Source organism: Pinus tabuliformis, chromosome 1_1, assembly GCF_031772625.1.
Source record: "Pinus tabuliformis cultivar Carrire ecotype Pingquan chromosome 1_1, CPIR1, whole genome shotgun sequence".
Classification (NCBI taxonomy): domain Eukaryota; kingdom Viridiplantae; phylum Streptophyta; class Pinopsida; order Pinales; family Pinaceae; genus Pinus; species Pinus tabuliformis.
The window spans coordinates 98,871,147-98,898,001 of record NC_142297.1 but is presented as its reverse complement, the minus strand read 5'-3'; the positions used below and the strand labels follow the sequence as shown (position 1 = coordinate 98,898,001).

The following is a 26,855-nucleotide window of genomic DNA, read 5'->3' as shown; positions in this document are numbered from 1 at the left end:
AATCATCACAGACAATGCCTCTAACTATGTTCTTGCTGGTAGACTGTTAGAGGAAAAACACAAGACCATCTTTTGGACCCCATGCGCTGCACATTGCATAGACCTCATGCTTGAGGATATTGGAAAATTAGATTGGGTCAGAAACACTGTAGATAATGCCAAAAGCATAACAAAATTTATCTACAATCATACACTGGTTTTGAGTCTCATGAGGAAACACACTGGAGGCAAGGATATTATTAGGCCTGCGATCACTAGATTTGCTACACATTTTTTGACATTGCAATCTATGCTTTCCCAACATAGAAACTTGCAAAAGATGTTTTCCAGTGATGAATGGAATCAAAGCAGTTGGTCTAACAAACCAGAAGGCAGAGAATTGAAAAGGAAAGTCCATGATGAAACTTTTTGGAGAAAGGCAGCAGAGATTGTGAAGCTTGCTGAGCCACTAGTTAAGGTGTTGCGGTTGGTGGATGGGGAAAGGTTGGCTATGGGCTTCATTTATGAGGCTATGGATCAAGCAAATAAAGACAGCATACAAGGATAGAGTGGCAAAGTATGGGCCCATTTGGGCAATCATTGATGAAAGATGGAACAATCAACTCCATCGCCCTATACATGCAGCTGGGTATTTTTTGAACCCACGGTATCATTATAAAGCTAAGGAGTCAGGAGCTTTGAGGGGGGAGGTCAGAGATGGACTGGTTGATTGCATTGAGCGCATGGTCCCATCGGAGTCTGATCAGCTGCTGATACATCAGCAGGTCACATCCTTCAGCAATGCAACAGGTACCTTTGGGAAGAACCTAGCAAAGATTGCAAGAGAAGCAGATGAGCCAGGTAAACAAAAATTTCAATTTTCAATTTCTTAATGGTTTTACTTTTTTTATTAAAGTTTGTTAAATCATTTATAATTTGAAAGTTAGATATAATTTGTAATTTTGTTGAGCTTCAGCCTTCATCTAACTCATAATTCATTACACTCCTATGTTTTTTGCAGCACAATGGTGGGAGGCCTTTGGTGGCCAGTGCCCTGAATTGCAAAGGTTTGCAATTCGTATTTTGAGTCAAACTTGCAGTGCATCTGGGTGTGAGCGCAATTGGTCTGTCTTTGAGAGGATTCACACAAAGAAGAGAAACTGTTTGGAGCAAAAACGGTTGAATGATCTAGTTTTTGTCCAATACAACCTTCGGCTCAGACGGAACCAATTGCTGAACAAAAGACCTGATTCAGATCCCATTGTGTTGGAAGACATTGATCCAACATCAGATTGGGTAGTGGAGAGTCGTCTACCAGAGTTTGATCCTGATGAGGATCTTGATGAACTTGATGTTGGAGATCCACTGCAGCATGTTCAGTTGAATGCAGATCCCAATCCACCAGCCTCAGTCTCACAGCCAGCTAGTAGGACTCCAGTTGTAGGTGCTTCGCCTTCCTCTGCTCAGCCACGACAGAAGCGCAGCCGCATTTGTACTCTATCTCAGCTTGCATCTGTTGCACAACCTAGTGGTACTGGCACCACTTCTACAGTTGCAGTTGGAGACAATGATGATGAGGAGGAGCCATGGGGCCCCTTGTCTGACTCTGATGATGATGATCCAGAGATTGGTCGAGATGATCTTGGCTCCTCTGGCAATAGCTACTAGCCTCCTTGGTTATTTGTATTTTGTTTTGACTCTTGAGTCTTTGATCATGTATGACAGACTACAGTTGACTATGTATTTACTATTGCCATTGGGTACCACCGTACCATTTTGATATAATGGATTGGTTCATGAGCCTACTTTGATCATATGTTGTCTTCCATGTACATTATAATGTTGTGTGTTTGGAAACTTGAATGAAAATCTTTAAAATTATGTTTAAAATATTTAAAATTATGTTTTTTTATAAAAAAAATAAATATTTAATGTATTTTTTACAACGACCGAGTCATTGAAATTGAGCCCGCCGAGTCATTACCGAGTCGGAGTCCGAGTCGGAGTCGATCCTCGGCCGAGTCCGAGTCCGAGTCCGAGTTGTAAAACATTGGTTTCCACGAGGGAAATCAAGGCTCAGAGGGAGTCACACCAAGAACTGCCAGGAGGGAAGTAGAGGAGCAGCGAGATGGCAATGAACGAGGTAAGAGACCAAGACAGACTAGACAGAGCCTCAAACTTCATAGTCTGGAAGGTCAAAATCCTATCCGTTCTAGACAGGAATCGTGTCAAGCACTTCGCCTTGAGGACGATAGCTATCCCAGTTGACCCAGCTGATAACGACAAGTACAAGGAGGCAATGGCGAGGGCCAAGAACATCATTCTTGATGGGGTCAAGGACCATGTAGTACCACATATTGCCGAAAAGGACGACAAATGAGATGTGGGAGGCCCTAAAGAAATTGTACCAACATACTTATGTGCAGAGAAGGATGTTACTAGAAAATCAGCTACGATCATACCAAATGCAGAAGGGAGAACAGATCGACCCCTTCCTCGATCGATTGAAGGAGATCCGAGATCAGCTGACTTCCATAGGGGCCACGCCAAATCAAGAATTGATGGTGAGAACAACCCTAAACGCAGTCTCAGAAGACTGGGAGGTGTTTGTCCAGAGCATACTGGGCAGAGCGACCCTTCCAGATTGGGAGGAAATGTGGGTTGCTCTTTGCCAAGAAGAGATCAAAAGGCTGAGCAAGGTAGGAAGCAGTGGCAAGGGGATCAGAATGAAGGAGGAGGAGGTGGATGCTGCCCTAGCATCTGAGGGAAAGCAGGAGAAACAGAAGAAGAAGGACCTCTCCAAGGTCAAATGCTTCCACTGTGGGGAGTTGGGTCATTATGTGACCCAGTGTCCAAGGAAGAAGAGCAAGGGAGAGGCCTCCGAGACCAAGGCTGCGCCAGCAAGGGCAAAGAAGGAAGTGGAGACAGACGATGACTATGCCATGAGTGCACACACACCACTTGAGCAGAAGTGGGGTGACATCGAGCTGTAGTCAGACGGATTACGATGAGGGGCAGGATCCTCGAGGTACCTGTTAGCGCTGCTATACAAAAGGATTAAAATGGATCCGAAGAAAACACTCCCAAGTCTGCAAATCTGCTTAAAATTCATACTAATGGATCCAAGTGTGCTATTGAAATCCTCAAGTTTGGGTCAAAGACCATCCACCGATCGAAATAGTTGCAAGAAGAGTGCCCTCGGGAGAGCGGAAATGCACTATCAGGGCTCAAAACACTCTAAAAATATGCAAATGCATTTCCGCAGGCTTAAACTGGGCATTGCATGACAGTCGTTAGATCTGGCTGCTCAACGGCCCATATATAATCGACAGATCGCAATCGGAGCTTCCATTAGGCCCCTTTCAAGCCATGTTTTATAACATCGCCGATGGCCGATGAGCGATTGCCCTATCAGACATGATAATTCTATTAATCAGAGTATAATGGGGTAGTCGGGTCCGCAGCCATATCGCAATCGGCGCCTTCAAAAGGGCGATGGCAATGGAGATCAGCGATTAAGCGAGGACCGTCGATTGCGGAGGAAGATCGGTGGTATCGGCGCAGACAACAGCGGCGTTGCAATTACGATATGGCGATTCCATGTGGACCGTCGATTGCGCTGGCAGATCGACGGCCCACATCGCATCGGCGGATCGCAATCGGGAAAACCAAGGGGGGCACAACCTTTTCATATATGTGCGCAATGCGATGAAGCCCAGACCCGATGGGTTTCCGAAATAAAATTGTTTAATATTTGAAGTCCGGAGGGAGGCATTTTTCCATGTTTTCCAGCGTTTTTTATGGATTTTCAAATATAAGGAAAAGCACAGGATCGGCCGGCTGCGATGTGCGACTGCGACCTGAAAGGCGGACCCGATAGAGAAGCTATTCATGTGTCTGGACTTTGATGTTCAAATGAAGCAAAGTGGGCGGGAATTCTCAGTGGCACGGAATTTGCTAAAGCAGACATGAAGCAGTACAGCGCAACAGGAAACCGCATTCAATACGCAGTATGGCCGAGGGGAAAGAGGACGTGCCTCAAGCAGATCAGCGCATTTATCAGTCATGGAATTCGTCCATATTACATTCCACCTACCCAAGGAGGACTGTAGAGCACCAAAAAAGGTCAAATCCATTTGCAAACACAGTCAGATTTGTATCAGAGGCTCGTATTAGATTGTAAATGTGGTTGGTGGTCAGTTATGACCCCTCCATGCATAGCATAGTAGAGAAATTTTGTAGACAAACTCCATATATACCCAGAAGAAAAATGTAATAGGATTGATGAGTGCTAGTCTGTTGTAGCCTTCAACTTCTGGAGACTGTAAATACTATGAGACCTGCAGCTTCTGGTCTTCATTTCCAACTAATACAAGCTTCTTTTGCTGTCACTTGCTCACTTTTCACTTCTTCTATGTTCCAGGTTGTGCCTGCGTTGCATTTATTTGATGTGCTATGAATGTTTAGCATTAGAGGGGCTGTCATCCCACCTCTGTGTTAGAATTTAGTGGTTCATTGAAATTTCCTGCAGATTGCTGTTGTTTTAATACCAGAGAGCTGCCATCCTGTCTGTGTATTAAATAATAGTTTTACAGACCTCCAAACTGGTTGCAACTGGCTATCACAGGGTCCTGTGCATTCGCTAGTATAATCAGTCTTCTCCATCATCACCTTTACCTTAAGCTGTGAGTAGTTGGTGGTTAAAAGCCTTGTAGTTTGGGGGTGTTCACCCATGTCTGGGGTTAATCATAGTAGGAGTGGTTATCTGACTTGAATGTGCAGCATATCTTCCATTCATCCATCATTTTATCCAACGTAATTGTTGAGTTTGTAATGTTCCTGAGCATCACTGATATACAACCTAGGTGAGTTTATTGGGGTGATAACAGTACCCAGCCTCTTGGATTAGACATTACTACGGGAGCCCCGAAGAGGAGTAGCAGTACTAGCAGATATCAGTAGAGACGAATGTGGATGGAGCGACAGAGGGAGCTAAAGTGCAGGATTCTCAGGACAGCGTGAGGCAGGAGTGCGAAAAGCACAAGAGTATTGCACCAGTGCGAGAAGCACAAGAGTGTTGCACCAATGCAAGAAGCATGGGAGGTGTGCAACAGTGCGAGATGCATGGAATAGTTGCAACAGCGCAGAGGTCAGAGAGGGAGCACTTGTCAGTGAGAGAGGGAGCTTCAACATCATGAGTGTCTCTAGCCTGACAGAGATGTCAGAGTTGGGAGATTAGTTACTTACTTCTCAGTAACTGAGTTGCAGTGCAGCAGTTAGCAGTGGCAGTGCTATGGGCAGCATGATGCAACAGGATGAGAGGGAGTTGCAGTACGGATGTAGCAGTGGCAGTGGCAGGGCCATGGGTAGTAGTACAGGATGCAGCAGTGCAGGTGATGGGCAGCAGGCCTAGCATCAACACAGGGACCGATGCCGGATGATTAGAGTGATACTCAGTGAGGAGTATTGCTAGAGCACAATCCTTGCTAAGAGGGAGTGTTGATTTGCGGTAGCATCGGATGTGCTCTAGCCACAAAAATTGGTGGAGAGGCTAAGGCACATGAGATCTCCAATATCTAGAAATGGTTTAGGCAGATTCTAAACAGTTTGGGAGATATTAAAATAACTAATATTTTTAATGGAGTCCCTAAGTCTAAACTTAGGGAAAATAAAATATTAATGTGAATTAATATAAAACTATGTTAGAATGGTCCAAAAGTCATGGATCAAGTGAGATCTAATCTTAGTCATTGATTAGAGACTTAATCTCAGTCGTTGATGTGTCAACGAGAAAAGTATAAGAGGAGGCTTGAAGGTCACTTGGAAAAGACACCAAGATATCAAGGTTTTGACTTTTTGGGGCTGGGTTTGCTGAGAAAGTTGAGAGAGTGATCAGAGTTGCAGCTAAGGGTTAGTGAATACAGAAGCAGAGAGGCAAAGATAGCACCGGGAGGATCAATGCAGTAGTCAGAGAGAAGGACGCAGAACCAGCCAAGGGTTCACGCAAAGCCAATCAAGGCTCACGCAAAGCCAGCCAGGAGCTGCACAGTGCCTCAAAGGGCCAACGTGAGTGACGCAGAGGACCAGAGGACTGACGCAGTGCCTCCAGAGGCTGACGCAAGCCAAGTCGGCGTGATGCTGGGCTAACGCTGGGCTAGAGAGAGGTTAACGCAATCCCTAGAGGCTAGCACTGGGGTTTCGAATGGCATATTAGAACTGTGGAGCTGTCGGAGTGTTTATCCGAGGTTTCAGCCGGAATATCTATCTCCGATTGAGATGTACTACTGCCGAGATTTTTCTCTGTTGGGTGAGCCGGATTTGGCACCCAGATTGTATTCTGAAACTGCTTAATAAATCAAACCCTCAAATAGTTGCACCGGTTTTCCCGCATTGGGTTTTTCCAGGGACATTAGTCCAAAAACAACGGTGTCACTTGTGTGCTTGTTTCTATTTCCTTCAGTTGATGATCTATAATGTGTTGAGCATGTACTTGTATTTATTTCTAGTATTTACATGGTAAATAACTTGTTAATTAACAGAACAAGTAGGTAGAAATAAATCAGTAAAGTACATGAAGGTTTTCTAACGGATAGACTTAGACATTCCAACACCCATACCAAGTACCAAGAGGGAACAAACCCTTCAAAATGCAAACCTTTTTTAGAATGCAAAACATGAGGAAATGTTTTTGCCTCAAGAGATTTAAGCCCTCACAATGCTTGATATATCCCAAGTTAAAATGGATCTAGGCTTAATATGCACATTTTTTTCCATTGATCTACTAGTGTGGTGTATAAATGGCATGAAGGCTCGAGTCTTGATTCAAGTAGTCCTTCTCTTATATTATAAATATCTATGTTCTTTGCTGCTGGATTTGATGATATAAAGCTTCTTCCAATTAAAAGTAAAGAAAGAAAACAAGATATATATATATGTCAATGCTTACTTACTAGATGCATTTTTGTTCATATTTACAGAGATTGACATCATGAATACAAGAGCAATGGCTGATCCAATGAGGAAAATAGAACACCTCCTTTTTAACTTTTTTCTCCATTGTTCCACTTGTGCAGATTTTTCTGGGTGAATAACACATTCCAATTTACTTAAAGTGAATGGAAAGAACTGCGAGCACCGAACAATTCTGTCTGATTGTTTCTGAAGTTCTGAAAAATGAGAGATGTTCTCTGGTAAGACTCCACTTGTTATCTTCACCCCATTGCCATTTCTTAGTTGCAATGTAATTTTTTTCCTATCAGATGAAAAATGGCTCCACAAATGTTTTCTTGCCATACATTTCTTACACTTTGACAACAATATCTGCAGAACAATAACACAAATTCCATAAATAAGAGGAAATAAGGTAGCGTTTATATCAGCTAGAGAATGAAAGGAAATGAAAATATAAGATGTCAACCTTATGCTGTCTTTCCATTGTATTTCTTTGCTACAACTTTAAGAAAAGGAAATCTATTATTTTACAATCCAATAACTTCAAATTTGTTTTTTGCTTTGAAAAATAGTTAGTTGTTAAAAAAGTCGCATTTATATCAGCTAGAGAATGAAAGGAAATGAAATATAAGATGTCACTCTTATGTTGTATTTCCATTGTATTTATTTGCTACAACTTTAAGAAAAGGAAATCTATTATTTTACAATCCAATAACTTCAAACTTGTTTTTTGCTTTGAAAAATAACTATTCGTAAAAAAACATAAATGTGCTTTTAATCGATCCATTGTTATACACAACCACCAATTAGTAAAAGCCAAACAATGCCTATTGACAGGAACAGCCACTGCCAAAGATGCTTTACATAGGGGTAATTGTTTGGTTTGGGGTAGCATCGGATGTGCTCTAGCCATGAAAATTGGTGGAGAGGCTAAAGCACATGAGATCTCCAAGACCCAAAAATGGTTTGGGCCGATTCTACCTGGTTTAAGAGATATTAAAATAATTAATATTTTTAATGGAGTTCCTAAGTCTAAACTTAGGAAAAATAAAATATTAATGGGTATTAATATAAAATTGGGTTAGAAGGTTCTAAATGACATGGATCAAGCCAAATCTAATCTTAGCCGTTGATTAAAGATGTAATCTCGGCCGTTGAAGGACCAACAGGAAAAGTGTAAGAGGAGACTTGAGGGTCAGTTGGAGAACACACCAGAGTGATCAGTATTTCGATTTTCTAGAACGGGGTTTGCTAAGAAAAGTCGAATCAGTGATCAACTATAGCGAGGGGCAGTGAGTGCATGACAGAGAGACAGAGATAGTGTCGAGAGACCAGTGCAGAAGCAGAGAGAGACAGACGCTAAGCTGAGGGGGCTACACAGAGGTAGAAGAGATAGTGCAGAGGCCAGAAGGGCCATGCAAAGGCTACAGGAGTGACGAAGAGGGTTGTTGAGGTTGTGCAGTGCCTCATAGGGCTAATGCAGTGAGTTCTAAGCTGACACAGAGGCCAGGTGGAATGACGTTGAGCTTCAGAGTGTGTTGGAGAGGGTTTCATGGGGCAGATTTTCTAAATATCTACTTCCGAATAGAAAGGTATTATTACCGGATTATTTTTTCTGTTGAGTGAGCCGGTTTTGCACCCAGCTGTACTCAAATAGACAGCATAATAAAACAACCCTCAGAATTGTTGCATCGATTTCTCCGGGGACGAGTTGTCCAAAAATGACGGTGTCACTTGTGTGTTTGCTATTTCTTTCAGTTGTTGATTTGTAGATGGTTGAGGCTATATTGTGCTTATTTCAAAATTTATATGTTTAAATAACTTGTTCGTAATTAACAAGTAGGAGAAATAAACCAGAGAATACAGATAAAATTTCTTACGAGTAATACTTATAAATTTCAACATGGTATCAGAGCGTGGTTGCAGATCACAGGAGAGTTGAAGGCACCAGCTGAAGCAGAGCATTTGCAACAGAAACAATTGTCCCGAGCGACAGTTGTTCCTTGCAAAAAGCGGCAAAGAAGGGTTGACGCTGAGGGACTGCGTCATTAGTTTGGCCAAAGAGAGTCCAGCGCAGAGGCTGAGGAGGGCAGAAAAGGCTCACGAAGAGCCACACAGAGACCAGGAGGTTTGACGCAATTGGCTAGGGGAGCATTTCAGCCAGTGCCAGGATCGCACAGAGCCTCAAGGCTCGGTCCTTCAGTTGATGGGGTGTTGTTGCTGCTGAGACATAACAGTACTTAACGGGGCAAAACCAAGGTAGAGGGAGTCGCTACCTAGGCGGATTTCTAGCCAAGAAATCCAGATCGGTGTTGCAATTGCATAGGAGATCGGAGAGGTGTGACTCAATGGTTGGCAAGCGGATTTCTAGGAGGAAAATCGAGACTCAAAGGGAGTCTAGCATAGAACTTCCATACGGGAAGTAGAGACTCAAAGGGAGTCGAAGAAAGAACTTCCATAGGGAAGTAGATACTCGGAGAAGTCGAAAGGAAGAGCAGAAGAGATGGACATGAATGCACTGAGGGATCAGTACAGGTTGGACGGAGCATCCAACTTTGTGGTCTGGAAGGCCAAGACCCTGTCCATTCTAGATAGACCTCGCATCAAGGCCTTCGCCTTGAGAACAGTGGCTATCCCAGTTGACCCAGCGAACAATGAAAAATACGAGGCAATGGCCAAGGCGAAATGCATCATCCTTGATGGGGTCAAGGATCATGTGGTCTAGCATATTGCCAAGAAGCATACGGCAAAGGAAATGTGGGACACCTTGAAGACATTGTACCAGCATACTTCCGTGCAGAGTAAGATGTTACTTGAGAATCAGCTGCGGTCATACCAAATGCAGAAGGAGAAGCAGATAGATCACTTCCTCGGAAGATTGAAGGAGATCCGAGACCAACTGGCTTCCATAGGGGCCACACCGGATCAGGACTTTATGGTGAGAACCTCTCTAAATGCAGACTCCGAGGAGTGGGAGACATTAGTCCAGAGCATTCTGGGCAGGGCGAATCTTCCATATTGGGAAGAATTGTGGGCGGCTCTTCGCCAAGAAGAGATCAGACGGCTGTCCAAGATGGGAAGCAGCAACAAAGGAGTCTGGATCAAGAAGGGAGAGGAAGAGGATGCATCTATAGCATCTGTAGGGAAGCAGGAGAAGAGGAAGAAAAAGGATCTCTCCGAGATTAAGTGCTTCAACTGTGGCGAATTGAGGCATTATGCGAACGAGTGTCTAAGGAAGAAGACTAAGGGAGAGGCGTTTGACTCCAAGGTAGCGCCAGCGAAGGCAGAAAATGAGGTAGAGGAGGATGACGATTGTGCCATGAGTGCTCATGTACCTCTAGAGAAGAGGTGGGGAAAATCGAGTTGTATTCAAGAAGACTATAGGCGATGAGGGGCAGGATCCTTGAGGTACACAAACTCTTGGATCAGATCCTTGCTACGGGAGCCCCGAAGTGAGAAGTAGTAGGACTGGCGGATGTCGGTAGACACGAATGCAGATGAAGCGGCAGAGAGTTCTATAGTGCAGTAGTCCCAAGTAGCGCAGAGCTAGCAAGATGCAGTAGTGCGAGGCACAGAGGAGGTTGCAACAGTGCAGGATGGCACAGAGAGGTTGCAGCAGTGCAAGAGGCAAGGAGTCGTTGCAGTAGGCAGAGGTAGTAGAGGGAGCACTTGATAATGGCAGAGAGCTTCAGCATCAGGAGTGTTTCTAGACCGACAGGGATGTCAGTAGTTGGGTGGACCAATTACTTACTTCTCAGTAACTGAGTTGCAGTGCAGTAGCAGTTAGCGGTAGCACGATGCAGCATGATGAGAGGGGGTTGCAGTGCAGATGCAGTGTTGGGAGAAAGGACCAGTAGCAGCACGGATGCTGAGGGAGATGTCGTACGGATGCAGCAATGGTAGTGACAGAGCCATGGGCAGCAATACAAGATGCACTAGTGTAGAGGATGTTGGACGAGGAGGCCTAGCATCAACACAGGTAACGGTGTCGTATAATCAGAGTGATGCTCAGTATGGAGTATAACTAGAGCACAGTCCTCGCTAAGAGGGAGTGTTGATTTGGGGTAGTATCGGATGTGCTCTAGCCATGAAAATTAGTGGAGAGGCTAAAGCACATGAGATCTCCAAGACACAAAAATGGTTTGGGCAGATTCTACCCGATTTAGGAGATATTAAAATAATTAATATTTTTAACGGAGATATTAAAATAATTAATATTTTTAATGGAGTTCCTAATTCTAAACTTGGGAAAAATAAAATATTAATGGGTATTAATATAAAAGTTGGTTAGAAGGTTCTACATGACATGGATCAAGCCAAATCTAATCTTAGCTATTGATTAGAGATGTAATCTCGACCGTTGAAGGACCAACAGAAAAAGTATAAGAGGAGTCTTGAGGGTGAGTTGGAGAACACACCAGAGTGATTAGTCATTCGACTTTCTAGAGCGGGGTTTGCAGTGAGAGGCAGTGAGTACGTGACAGATAGGCGGAGATAGTGCCGAGAGATCAGTGCAAACGCAAATAAAGGTGGACACTGAGCCAGAGGGAGCTATGCAAAGGCAATAGAGATAGCACAGAGGCCAAAAGGGCCTATGTCACCCACGTAGAGGCTACAGAAGTGACGTAGAGGGCCGTAGAGGCTATGTAGTGCCTCAAAGGGCTGACGCAGTGAGTTCCGGGCTGACACAGAGGCCAGGTGGGCAAACACTGAGCTTCAGAGTGTGCTGGAGAGGGTTTCGTGGGGCAGATTTTCTGAATATCTGCTTCCAAATACAGAAGTGCTATTGCCGGATTATTTTCTCTGTCAGGTGAGCTAGTTTGGCACCTAGTTGTACTCAGATAGACTGCAATATAAAATAACCCTCAGAATTGTTGCACCGATTTTCCCAAGTTGGGTTTTTCCGGGGACGAGTTGTCCAAAAATAACAGTGTCACTTGTGCATTTGCCATTTCTTTCAATTGTTGATCTGTAGATTGTTGAGACTGTATTGTGCTTATTTCGATATTTATATGTTTAAATAACTTGTTCGTAATTAAGAAGTAGGAGAAATAAACCAGAGAATACAGATAAAATTTCTAACGGGTAATACTTAGAAATTTCAATAGTAATCAGGCAAGATAGCAAAATATACAAGCTAACTAGCAGTGAACTGTAGAACTGAGTATTGATGGTTTCAGTTGCATAACACACACACCCCACCTTTAATCCCTAACGAGCAGGTTGTTTTGGAATTTGATAGAACTTTTAGAGCGAACCAAGGAAAAGTCAAGAGCAAAAGGGTTATAAAAGAATATGATGAAAGTGCAAGGATTTCTTACTCATTAGAAATTAGGCATTGCCAATAATAGTGAAGTATAAATTATAACCTTTGTTTAGGGCCTCCAACTATCAATATATAAAGGTCAAAATAAGTAATCTTATAGTTCTAAGTGATCCATTTTGGAGCCTGTTACCTGCTCATATGCACATGGCAGGGAATGAAGACCCCATTCCCTTATGGACAAGGAACTCATCAAATTTTTTGAGGATCAGAAGACCAGCAGGGCATTTCTGCCCCTTCCTCTCTCTCCTCTTCTACTTTCTTCTCTCAAATTCCATACCCCCACGAGGGAATTGTAATAAATGAATGCTAGCATGGTGAATTTATGTTACAAACTCGGGCGATTTGGGACCCGATCACTAAGTGAGTCCAAAGCGATAGTGTCGCTTAAATTGGGTCTTGAATGTGTCTTAATGTCTAGCGTTGATGTATATTACCATGCAAGGTCCTATCCGAAGTATTACGTAATTTGATAAAGTCTTTCTAGGATTTTGTAATTAATTAAAAATTCTTGCAAGACGGGATTTTTAATTAAATTCCTATGTAATAATGAAAATAAATGGCACTAGGAAATGTTGGTGACATGGAAGAGCTTGAAATTCATGCTCATAATACCAACATTATCCTAAGACCTATTTTGGGGGTCAAAAAATTATTATTTCCCCTTGAAAATCCACTTCCTCTAATAGAAGTGGAGAAAAAGACAATAAAATGCAAAAAATTAATAATGGGATACATCTTTAAACATGTTTTCCAAGTCGAAGGGGCCAGATAAAGTGACATGGCATTAAAGTGAAGTCAAAGAAACAGTTTTAGGCTAATTTGGCCAAGTTCATGGCCAAGTGAGGGCCCATTTGACTGTCAGTTAGAGGGGCCGAATTAGCTGACATCAGCAGACCGAGATCCTCATTCTCCAGCCACGAATTTGTTATATGTTTGAGGATGATTAGATGGGGAATATGTGGCAGATATGGAGGAGTTAACTTCCCCTTGAGGTTTCCTCCTTCTACACATGTACACTCAGCCAGCAATTACACAGGCCCATGCATTCTCCTTAGTAACTCTGGCAGCTTTGGAGTCCATATACAGGTCTGTTAAAGACACATGTTTGCACACAAATTTGAGTAGGAGTTCAAGCCCGAGTTCAATGGGACTTGTCTCCCCCTTCACCTCAGTGATTTTTACACCTGGCCAGCTAGGCAATACATTGATCCTCATTCAGAATTCACTCAAACAGTGGACAGATCAGTGTTGCCACCTACAGCAGTCTTTGGCTAGTCATGTTAGGATATTCCGACACATAGGAAATAGTTAAGTATAACTTGGTCTAGTGTAGAGTCAGGTAAAGTGTGTTTCTTTACTATGTACATTTGTAACTTACAGTCCGATGGTCACGACATGTTCTAGACATGAAGTGATCCGACGGTTCATTCTCTCCTCGGTATTACTGACACTTGATTCGTGGCTTAACACCCGATTGGTCCATGATCTCTATTTAAAGAGCATGGGCGATCATTTGGAAGGTGACTGTTCATGAGAGAAACTTATGTAAATTTTCTTTCTTTTACATTAATAAATTGCCTGAAGTGGTCACGTTAGCTCAGGCCGTGGACTATTTCCCTCTTTGAGGATTTTAACCACGTCAAGAATACTAGTGTATTGATCTGTGATATGTTTGTGAGCGGTATTCTTTGATGTTCTATATGAGGAACTTACCCTATAAATTCCTACATGGTATTAGAGCTATTTGAGGGTCGTATCCATTGGAGATCCAAATCCGAAGCCAGTACAACTGCAACGGACTGTCGTTTCCTAGATCTATTGTTTCTGACCACTTTCAGGCTGAGAGGACTGCTCCATTGTGTTAGGAGCATCTATTTCAGTGAGGAACCCCTTTCGTTTCACGCGAAAAGGTTTCTGGTAGCCCTAGCTACGTCATTTTTAAGATCTGGAGGTATACAGTCTTTATTTGCAGTTTTGTTATTTATCTCTCTATTTATTTTGGTTTATTTATTTCTCTGTTTTTTATTACCAGATCTATACCTTTCATTTCTGCATATGCTCTTTGCCCCACGACTCAGCGTGATCTGGGCAGATCAGAAACAGAAAGGAAGGATCTTTCTCATGTGTATGCTATTTTCATTCACGCATTAACGTGATCTTGGAAAATCAAAAACATTGAGGAAAATATTTTGTTTCCGAGGAAATCTAACTTCAGGCTGTAAGGTTTGGTTCTTTTTGCATGTCCGTTTTAGGTTGTGTGGTTTTTTGTTTTGTAGGCAAAAAGGACTTGCTCAAGTAAGCACGCACTCCAAAGCTTTAGTGACTAAAAAATAAAAAAATAAAAAACCCTTCCTCTTTTCCAAAAATTACCAACCTTTTAAACTAGCTCACTTGGTTCAAAGTTACTTTATGAGAATAGAGGTCTTGGGTTCAAGTATTTCCTTTTGTTGAGTTACTTCTTCAAAAAGCACACGTGACTTATGTTTTAAAGTTACTTTATGTAAAAGTGTTCTCACCCATTATAAAAAGTGTCACTTATAATTTTAAAGTCTCTTTATCTTTAATTTAAGTTACAATTTAGTGGGTAGCTCATAAAGTATCATTGTGAAAGTAACTTTCACTTATATATAAAAGTGGGTCACATAATTTTTTTTTTAAAGTAAGCTAATCAGATTAAGTTTGGAAAGAGGGAAGATTTTTTTTAAATATAACATTATCATTTACTTCTGCACATTCACGTACTTCGTTGGCATCTTCAACAAATTTTCATCGAAAAGCCATAACTTCTTCATCCGGAAGCTGTTTTCAGAGCCTTTTTTTTTAATCAACCTAATTTTTCTAGATCTTTCCATTGGAACACTTAGTTTCAGCATCTACAGCTTTAGTTTCTGTTAAAATGGAAATTTCATGCCAAGTTATCCTTGACAACACCAACTACTTCCAATGGGTGTCCTACATGAAGGATTTACTTAGAAGTAAAGGTCTTTATAGAATAGCCTCAGGCCAAGAGTCTAAACCTAAAGATGAAAATAAGACAGTCAAATGGGAAAATAAGCAAGATCAAGCACGTGTGTTGATAGAGATGTCTATTTCTCCAGACCTTAAATTCCATATCACAGAACTTGATACCACCGATGAAGCAATGAAACAACTCAATAAAGTTTTTCGAATTAAAAATGAAATTAGAGCCCATAAACTCGAAAATGAGTTGCTTACATTGGACCCCAATAATTTTTCTTCCATTGAAGATTTTTTGTCCAAGCTGAAGACCCTTAAACTCCTCTTGGAAGGTGTTAAAGTTAAGAAAAAACATGATAGCCTTATCTATTCCATTCTTACTAAATTAGGACCAGCCTACTCTATGTTTGTTTCCACCTTCCATTCTACTAGAGAAGCCTTTATTTCTCAAGGACAAGCCTACAAGTCCCCCTCTTTTGATGCCTTTTGTGATTCTTTAATAAGAGAACAAGAAAAACTCTTACATCTTGGTCTTCTTAATCTTGGAAACTCTTCTAAGAAAGCCTTAACCGCCCAACAGCAACCAAGTTCAAAGAATCCTAAGAAGCAGCATCCTAAAAAGAATGGTCTTAAACCAACCAAGGGTCCTAAGCACTTTCAATCTCAAAATGAAAAATCAATTCAACAAAATGATAAGGCAAATAAAAACAAAAGGAAGAAGACTGATAGACATTGCAACTTTTGTAATTGAGATGGCCACTTAGAATCCAAATGCTTTAAGAAGATGGAAGCCTTGGAAGTAGCAATGAAGAAGCATAACATCCATTTGGAGCACTCTTCAACTTCAACTTCATCTTCAAGAATAGCACTTTCTGCATGTGGTTGTCAAGCATTTCAGCTTGGTTATGCACTAAATGTATCTTCTTCTTCTCATTCTCATGAGTGGCTCATTGATTCTGGAGCTTCTTATCACATGGCCAAAAACAAAGCCATGTTTTCTTCTTTAAATGATTGTAACACAAAAAATATATATGTTGGTGATGATAGATCTCTTAGTGTTGTAGGGACTAGAACTATTCATCTAGACAATGGTCAATTTAATGATGTATTATGTGTTCCAACCTTATCCTGCAACCTTTTATCTGTATATCAGATAACTCATTCAGGCGAAAGTAAAATCGTTGAATTTTCACCTCATGATGTTGTAATTAAGGACCTAAGAGATCCTAGACAGATTTTAGCTACTCGCATTGTTGATGATTCTACAAGGTTTTATAAGTTTAACAACTTTGGGTCATCAACTCTTCCCTCTGTATCTGTTGCTCATAATGATGAAGTGAAAAAACTTTGGCATGAGCGATTTGGTCGCTTAAACTATCGCTCGCTTCAAAATCTATGTAAAGAAAATATGGTGATAGATCTTCCTATGGTATTTTGCAAAGATGGTGTTTGTTCTTGATGTGTACTTGGAAAACATCATCGGGATAGTTTTGAAAAACGTGCCTCTTGGCATGCCTCAGCCCCTTTACAGCTTGTGCATAGTGATTTATGTGGTCCACTTCTAGTTGTTTCATTCTCTGGCTACAAGTATTTCTTAACTTTCATTGATGATTTCTCCAGTCGCACTTGGGTATACTTCTTAAAACTCAAGAGTGAAGTAGTTAACATGTTCTTGGCCTTTAAGGCCTTTGTTGAGAAACAATCTGGACATCAAATTCTTAAGCTAAGATCTAAAAATGGCGGAGAATATGTTAACCACAAATTCATCAACTTTTGCACTGAGCATGAAATTCAAATGCAACATACTGTTCCATATACTCCACAACAAAATGGGGTAGCTGAAAAGAAGAATCACACCTTAAAGGAAATGGCTAATGATATGCTTCAATCTAAAGGACTTAGTTTTAATTTTTGGGCAGAAACAATTAACTATGCAAATTACATAGTAAATCACACTCCTACTAAGGTTTTAAAGAATATCACTCCAAAAGAAGCATGGAGCTCAATTAAACCAGATGTAAGTCACTTTCGTGTTTTTGAAAGTGAAGCATGGGCCCATATTCCCGATGAGAAACATAAAGCCTTAGAACCTAAGAGTGAAAAATGTATTTTTGTTGGATATTCTGAAGATGTCAAAGGATATAGACTTCTTCCACCTAAGTCCAAAAATGTTATCATTAGAAGAGATGTAAAGTTTGTTGAAAATATATCGGCCTACGAGCCTAGTTTGGAGAATATGCCACCTCTCTCTATCCCTTCTACTTCTGAAAATATTTCTTCTTCAGATGATGACAGCAAGGATGACAATCCTCCCCACCTTCTCAGGATCCTCCTTCAGCTCATCAGCTTCCAAAATGGGTTCGTGCTACTCGAGATGCAGCAGGTGTTGTCGCAGGTGATCCTACAGATTAGAGACGTATACTTTCTCAGTTCGATATAGCCTCTTCTTTACTGACTCAAGCTTCAGCGAATTATAATCCCGAAACCTTTACAAAAGCTTCAGGCCATCCAGATTGGGACGCAGCTATGAATGAAGAATATCATTCATTATTGGCAAATGATACATGGGATCTTGTTCCTCTTCCAAAGGGACGAAAACTTGTTAGATGCAAATGGGTTTACAGAACCAGGTTTGGACCAGATGGAAAAGTTGATAAACATAATGCTCGTCTTGTTGCTAAGGGTTTTTCACAAGTTGAAGGCATTAACTATACTGAAACATTCTCCCCTGTTGCCAAAATGAACTCTATTTGCCTTATTCTTTCCCTTGCTACCTCTTTCAAATGGGAAGTCCATCAGATGGATGTTAAATCTGCCTTCTGGCATGGGGACTTGCATGAAGAAATCTATATGGAACAACCTCCTGCTTTATACAAACAGACTCCAACCTTGTATGTCGGCTTAAGAAATCCCTTTACGGTCTCAAGCAAGCCCCCCGGACTTGGTATGCCAAAATGGATGGCTTTCTTTTAGATACTGGCTTTTCTAGGTGTCATTCTGACAATACTGTCTACACCAAGAAAGTGGGTACGTCTCTTATCATTCTTGTTCTTTATGTTGATGATCTTATCCTTCCTGGTAGTGATCCCAACCTTATAAACCATGTGAAGTCCAACCATGAAAAGCAGTTTGAAATGATAAACTTAGGACATTTGCATTATTTTTTTGGTCTTCAAGTCTTGCAGTCCAAGGAAGGTATTTCCCTTTCCCAGTCCAAGTATGCTTGTGATCTTCTACGCCAATTTCACATGGAACATTGTAAACCAGCCCCTTCTCCCTTTAGTTTGGAGCCAAACTTTCAGTCACTTGTACTTCCCCTGAAGTTGATGATACCTTGTACCGTCAGCTTGTAGGAAAACTTTTGTATATGACCCATACCCGTCCTGACCTTTCCTTTGTTGTTGGCCTTATTGCTCAGTTTATGCAAAACCCACATGAAAGTCACTGGAAAGCAGCTAAAAGAATACTTCGTTATGTTCGAGGTACAGTTCAGTTTGGGATTCATTACAGTGCAGAAGCATCTCCTCTATTGGTTGGTTTCACTGATTCCAATTGGGCTGGTGACCCTGATGATCGGAAGTCTACTGCAGGTTATATCTTCACTCTTGGTTCTGGACTGTTAATTTTAGGTATGTTCTATGCTAGAGCAATTTATTTCAATTTATTTTCCACATTAGCAATCACATCAGCATAAAGTAAACTGCAAATAGAACATAAATATAAATCGCAGAAGACAAGCCAAGACAAGAGGACACAAGATATGGCACTAGCCAGGGACAAACCCCACAATGTGGGGAAACCCTTGATCAATTCTTCTTTTATGTTCTTCAAAGTTCAGCAAAGAAAGTGAGAGAGATAGTACATTTACAATAGAAGTCAATCACTTTGACTTTTGATATTGGCATGAGATCAGTTGAAGACATATTGCTCCAACTGATTCTCTAAGGTGACTCGTTCACCTATCATAGTGTTGCATCTCGTCTATTTGCTGCACATTACCATGTGACACCTTGTTGTACAGTCACATGTGTTGAACCTTGATGAATGAGCTGCTCTCATCTTCATGCTGCTCATCATGCTGCATCTTCCATGGTCTTATTCATCATAAGATGCCCATGCTCATGATCTCATTCATCATTATGCTGCCCATGCTCATATCATCATGCATCATTATGCTGCCCATGCTCATATCATCATGTTGCTTATTATGTTGCCCATGATCTCATACATCATGCTGCCCATACTCATATCATTATGCTGCCCATGCTCGTATCATCATGTTGCTTATTATGTTGCCCATGATCTCATACATCATGTCGCCTTCCTTCAGAGACATATGCTCCGGTTGTTTCAGCAGTTCCCGGTAGTTCCGGCTTTTTCGGCAATTCCAGCTTTTCCAGCAGTTCCGACAGTTCCGGCATTTCCGGCTTGTCTGGTTTTTTTGGCTTTTTTGGCTTTTTCGGTATTTCCGAGTTTTCTGACGTTTCCGGCTTTTCCGACAGTTCCGGTTTTTCTGTCTTTTCCGGCAGTTCCGGCTTTTCCCCTGGTGGTGCGCACTGTGGACAAGATGATTCGTTCTCTTGTGGGACAGGATGATTCGCTCTCCAGTGGACAGGATGATTCGCTCTCCTATGGACAAGATGATTTGCTCTCCTGTGGACGAGATGATTCGCTCTCTTGTGGGACAGGATGATTCGCTCCCCTGTGGACAAGATGATTCGCTCTCTTGTGGGACAGGATGATTCGCTCTCTTGTGGGACAGGATGATTCACTCTCCTGTGGACAAGATGATTAGTTCTCCTGTCGAGGCATCCTACCCATGTAGTCCGGGACTCATGGGAAGTACCTCTCATCTGATCAATGAGCAAGGAAATGAGGATAGGGACCATAGTAGTACCGATGGACGCATTGTTGTATCTACCGTACTCCCTATGCTAGGATGACCTTCATTGATCTAGGATTAATGATACTGGTCTGGGACCAATTGTATGAGTTGTACCCACTATGACACTGATTTCAGGTCAATAGAAGACTGGTATGGGACCAGTGGTACATACTCTGAGACTGACTTCGAGTCAGTAGAATACTAGTCTGGGAAAAGTGGTAGGAGTTGTACCTACTATGACATTGACTTCAAGTCGGTTGACGACTGGTCTAGGACCAGTGGTACGCACTCTGAAAATGACTTCAGGTCAGTGGAGAATGGTATGACACATTCTCAATCAATTCTTCTTCTTCATGGTTCAACAAAGCTGAGCTGAGCAGAGCCAACAGAGTTGAGCAAAGCTAGCAAAGATGAACAGAGCAGAGCAAAGCCAGCAGAGCTGAGCAGAGCCAGCAGAGTTGAGCAAAGCTAGCAGAGTTGAGCAAAGGTGAGCAGAGCTAGCAGAGCTCAGCAGAGTAGTGCAGGGCACTGATGGTAGAGATAGTACAGTCGGACATATGGATCAGCGGATGGAGTTCTCCCTAGTTGAGGGAGTGTTAAAATTGGAAACTAGGGCCAAACTCCATGTGGGTCATCTTATTTATGGCAACTGATATTTTTATTGGATCCCTCTCATCGAGAGGTGTAGGATTGATCTAAAAATCATCCAATTATGATAAGTATTCATGGAGTTATGAGTTTATTTGTATTATAAGACATATTATCGAGTCGGCCAGCATCCTATGTAGGCTCAGAAGCCCAACAGTCATGTCTATTCAACCTCTACGTTTTAGAATAAATAGAAGAGGACTTGAAGTCATTTGTCACACACACACTCACTCTTGTGATCTCACTTCATCCTGTTTTTGGTTTGATGAAGATGAGAGCTAGAGGGAGTGCCCTAGGGTATACGCTGCCCTAGATCTAAATGCAGACATGGGAGAATAAGCTCTACGTTGCTCAAAAAGCCGAAACTGCCAGAAAATCCGAAAAAGCCGGAATTGCTATAAAAGCCGGAAAAGCCGGAAGCGCTGGAAAAGTCAGAACTGCCGGAAAAGCCGAAACTGCCAGAAGAGCCGAAACTACCAGAAAAGTCGAAATAGCCGAAACTGCTAGAAAAGTTGAAACTGTCGGAAAAGCCGAAAAAGTCGGAACTGCAGGAAAAGTCGAAACTACCGGAAGAGCTAGAACTGCCGGAAAAGCCGGAACTGTCGGAAAAGCCGGAAACGCCGGAATTGCCACAAAAGTCGGAAAAGCCGAAACTGTCGGAAAAGTCGGAACTACCGAAACTGTTGGAAAAGTCGGAACAGCTAGAACTGCCAAAACTGCCGGGAACTGCCGCAACAGCAGGAGCATCTGTCTCTGAAGGAGAGAAGCATGCAAGGGACAACTAACTAACATTGGGACAGTTGTATGGTACTTAGCAGCAAGCTAAGGACAATAACCATGCTAGGGACAACAAGCAAGCAAGGTGCAGCCAACACATAGGTCAGGATGGCAACATGGTGCACCAATGGCACATAATGCAGTATAGTGATGGGTACAGTCATGATTAATGAAGCGTGATCAGATGCAGCATAGTGATGATGGGTGCAGCATGGTGCAGCGCGGTGAGGTGTAGTATGATGACGAAATGCAGCGCAACAATAGGTGAAGGAGTCACCTTGGAGAATCAGTTGAAGTAGCATGTCTTCAACTGATCTCATGTATCATCTTCTTAGAGATGATCTATGCTCTTATCTAGATAAGTCAAAATGTTGACTTCTATTGTAAATGTACTATCTCTCTCTCTTTCTCTGCTAAACTTTGAAGAACATAAAAGAAGAGTTGATCAAGGGTTTCCCCACATTGGGGTTTGTCCCTGGCTAGCGCCACATCTTGTGTCCTCTTGTCTTGGCTTGTCTTCTGCAATTTATATTTATGTTCTATTTGCAGTTTACTTTAATGCTGATGTGATTGCTAATCTGGAAGAGATTTTGGAAAATTGAAATAAATTGCTATAGCATAGAACATACCTAAAATTAACAAAGGTTGCCCTCCTTTCAGGGTAACAATGCAATAAGTGCGAAGACACATCTAAGGAATTTTGACTTATGTGTGAGCAAGTGGGGCAGCAACCACAACCATGAAAATGTGAAAATGAAGTTGTTTGTTTTGTCCATGGAGGAAAACACCTTGGATTGATTCTTAGAGTAAAATGACAACATCGTCACAAACCTTGCACAGATTATAGTTGCCTCCAACACTAAGTGGGGGGGTGAGAAGGAGGATCACCACCTTTTGGCTGCTCTAAATGGAATCAAGAAGAACGAGAATGAGACAATGGAAGAATTCAACAAGTTCAAGGACATAGTTAAAAGTCTACCTCAAGACATTAAATCCCCATAAAAGAACATTCTTATATCTTATATTGATGGATTTAACACTGATATCTCATATGAATTGTGGGATAACGAGCCTAAGAGTTTAAGGGAGGTTCAAGCTATGGCTGAAAAGGCAAAAAACTATAGACGAGCATTAGGAAAATCAAATATTCCTATATTTACCAAGGGAAAGCTTCAAGAGACAAAAAGTAAGGCAGAAGCTAAGGAGGTACAAGTGAACCGATCAACAAACTAACTCAATTGATCAACACTATGGAAATAAATCATGCCAACTAGATGAATTTCATACAAAACAAATTGGTGCCCATGGAGAGATCACAAGCGGGAAAATTTCAATCAAGACCAAACAATAGTTGGCAAAAGAAGGGTCCTCCACAAGACCATAAGCCACCAAATCCACTGGAGTCTACAGACTTAGTGGATCAATCCCCCCCTTATTGTAGGACTTGTGATGAATTCCATTATGAGGCCACTTGCCCCATTTTGATAGAAGGATCATTGAAAGTGGCATGGCTGGGACAAATGAGCAAATCAAAGTGGTAGGCAAACAACACAATATTTCCATGGAGAAGTGGATCAAGACTATTGAGAAGAGTCAGAAGGCAAAAGGTTTATCATCTACATATAGTGTGAATGATACTTTTGATGAATGTGATAAGGTCACCAAGATTTTTGGTGAGAAGCCCACACCAGATCAAATTCTTGACATGGCAAGGGACAAAGGGGTAACTTATCAAAGAAGAAGCAAAGACCAAGGCAAGATACAAAGTGCTCCTATAGTTGACTTGGGTGGATGGATTAACAATGCAAAAATCTTGGTGCCAGTAACAGAAATCCTCAAGATCCCTTCTCAAAATCCAAGTTATTAAAGGCCATTGAAGCCCCCCATGGAAAGTGTGTTGAGAAATTTTCTAACGATAAAAATGAAGATGCCCCAATAATTTTACAAAACATGGATAGAGGCAAAGGAAATAAAGATCAGCGTTTTTTCATTACCTTGGTGGTAAATGGCCATCTTGTGCACAATTGTATGTTGGATTTAGGGGCTGCCTCTTCAAATTTTATAACCAAGAATGCCATGGAGCAACGAAATCTAAGGATATCTAGGCCTTATCATAACATTTGTGCTATGGACTCAAAAAAGAAAGAAGTATGTGGACTGATTAAAGACCTTCAAGTTCAGTTATCAAAATATCCACATATCATGATTACCACTGACATTGTGGTGATCAATGTACCAAATACATGGGGTATGCTTCTGCCAAGAAAGTGGGTTGCAGACTTGGGCGACAACATTCAGATGGACTTGTCATATGCCACCATTCCCAACATTGATGGTACCATGGTTAGGCTTGATAGAGAATTGGAAAGAAAATTTCATGTGGAAGATCCTAAGGGACCTAATAATGAAGTTGCGTATGAACCAAACGAAATTGGAAATTATGCAGTATTGTCAAATTTCAACATACCCACGAAAGATATGTTAGTTTTTGTAGCATCAGATGGTGTTCTAGTCTCAAACTTTGTGGAGAGGATAAAACATATGAGATCTTCAAAACCCGGAAAGCGTTTCTAGAAATTCCACCTAGAGATAGCTCAATTAAATTAATTGATCGATAATTAAACAAAATGTCTAACTTAGGGAAATCGATTAATTAATGGGAATTAATTAAAAAAGGTGAGAATTCTCTAGAAACTCACACGGATCAACTCAGAAATGAACTCATCGATAAGGACTTAATCGTAGTCGTTGGTGATCCAACTGGAGATTATAAGAGGAGGTTGATGGGGTTGAGGAGGGATACATGAGAGTGAATCTAGTAGTGTGAGTTCCTTAGCAATTCAATATATTCAACTACAGAGGTCGAGTAGAGGAAGAGAGTTCAAGATAGAAGGGACGCAGAGGAGCAAAGACAGTGATTCCGAAGGAAATTTCCAGTTCCGAAGAGTCAGGAGAGGAGGCCAAGTTATTTCTCCAAGTGGTTACGCTAGGACCGCACAATAACCTCAAGAGGGCAGTTCGATTTAGTTAAGCAGGAGGAGGATTTGGTTGTCAAAGGCCAGGAAAATTTTCCAGAGGGCCAGAGAATTCCTTGCAGAGCAGTAACAATCAATAAAAGGCAGATTCGTGACAGATCTGGGCAGAGCATGAGCCACTGTGCAGGGCTTGCATAGCAATTGCACAAAGGGGTCTGAGTTAGCCAGTTTAAGTGACCAAACTGAGTCAAGATTGCGTGGAGGAGGGTAAATTTCCCTCAATTGATTTAGCCAATATTTCTCTCAGATTGGATTGGCAGTTTTGGGCAGCTAGATTGTACTCAGAATTTCACTGCTACATAATAATACGACCCTCAGTTGCTGCACCGGTTTTTCCGCATTGGGTTTTTCTGGAGACATTTGTCCAGATATAACTATGCCATATTTTTGTGTGTGCACTCTATATTTCTTTGTTTCCAACATTTTATTTTCCATAGCATTTTTATGGTGAAAATTTTGCAATGTGATTTATTTGTTGTTTTTCATACCAAATAAATTGCATAATTAACAGATAGAAGAATAAATTTCCAGTTGTTGCAATTAGACTTGTAAATTTTCACATGGTATCAAAGGGTGTTTGAAGGATCAAAGGCTCAGAGACGAAGAGGGAGAAATTCGTTGCTCAGAGAGAGCAGCAGCACAATTTTTCGTTTTGTTGCACAGTGCCTAGCCAGGCAGTGCGCACTGCGAAGTGGTAAACAAGTGGTCAAAATTCTAGTTGCAAGGTGCAAGAAGTGTTGCTTTGTCAGGGAAGTGATTCCAACAAGCAAAGTGTAAGCAGCTCAGTATTTTTCGCAGAGCAGACTCTTAATCTGGGCACAAGGTTTGCAACAGTTTGCATTAGCAGATTCAATGTCGAGTGGAAGAAAAATTGCACACATAGAGGCAGTTTTCTCAAAGGGTTTCCAGCTTCAGTCTTTAAGGAAATCTGAAATTTACAATAGCAAAGCCAGAACCAGCAAGGAGGACTGTGCATTCCAAAAGGGAGTGCAAATTATTGAAGTTGATAGCCAAGCAGGAGAGGAGGAGATTCCTGTTTATTTCCCAGTTGTGAGATTTGCAAAAAATGGCCTCAGCAAGGCTTAGAGATCAGGACAAATTGGATGGTGCATCCAACTATATCATTTGGAAGGCTAGGATGTCCTTTATGCTAGATGACCATGGTATGAAGACGCATGCAGAATGAGTTGTAGAAGAACCTATACACCAGCAGCAACTAGAGAATTTCATAAAGGAAATGGCCAAGGCGAAGTGGTTGATCCTAGATGGAGTTCGGGACCATATAGTCTCACACTTAGTGGCCAAGAATACAGCCAAAGAGATGTGGGATGCTCTCGCATCACTATACCAAACCCTTTCGAGAATTGGAAGATGCTCCTGAAGGAGAAGCTAAGGACCACCAGAATGCGGAAGGGAGAAGGAGTTACCCCCTATCTCACCATAATTCAGGATATCCGAGATGAGTTAGAAGTCGTAGGTGAGAAGCCAGAAGGCAGTGAGCTTGTGCGTATTGCCATCAACAATTTCACCAAGGAGTGGGCTACCTTCGTCCAAGTTATTTCCAGACAAGATACACTATCTGGATGGCATTGGTTGTGGGCAGACTTCACCCAGGACGAAATGCGACTTTCTCTAGTCAGGAGCAACCTCAGTAGCAACAACGACAAAAGATCGAAGGGTGTGAAGGAGGAGGAAAACGTAGCCCTTGCATCAAAGGGGAAAGCAAAGAAAGGTCCCAGTCAGGTACAAGGCTCACAGGGAGGAGGAGAGAAGAAGACAAAGAACATGTCGAAGATTAAGTGCTTCAAGTGTGGTGCGTTTGGTCACTGCAATACCCAGTGTCCTCAGAGGCAGAAGGACAAGAAGGAGATGTAGGAGCAGGAGGCAACTACGGCAGAGATTGATTAGTTGTCCTCCAGACTGGAGGACCAATTCACTTTGTATACAGTTATACCTCCAAGAGAGAGGTTGGGAGATAGAGTTCTAGATACCAGAGTTGTGCAGAGTTGGGCAGGGTACATTGAGGTGAGCATCGGATGGTGTTTCATCCTGGATCAATACCCTTGCTATAGGGGCCCATAGAATTTAGTAGCAGATGAATTAGTGTCAGATTGATGCAGTGATTTCTTGAGGGACAGTTGCAGTACTAGTAGCAGTCATGTGTTGAGGAGCACATTGCAATTGCAGTGTAGACAAACTCAGTGGGCAGTGCAAAGGCTAGCAGCAGTCAGTGACTCAAGAGACAGTTGCAAATGAAGACACAATTGGTTCAGACTTTTGAATTTCAGTTGCAATA

At 41.8% G+C, this 26,855-nt stretch overlaps 1 protein-coding gene across 5 annotated transcripts in view; it reads right to left on the bottom strand.

Annotated features, from left to right (window-relative positions):
• LOC149211839 (carboxyl-terminal-processing peptidase 2, chloroplastic-like) overlaps nt 1–26,855 on the bottom strand; it is a 375,331-nt gene that overhangs the window by 315,509 nt on the left and 32,967 nt on the right. For all 5 annotated transcript variants that reach the window (XM_089391602.1, XM_089391601.1, XM_089391598.1 and 2 more), the window contains exon 2: nt 6,930–7,299. In XM_089391602.1, the coding sequence (XP_089247728.1) occupies nt 6,930–7,299 (370 nt within the window). The remainder of the gene's footprint in view (nt 1–6,929; nt 7,300–26,855) is intronic.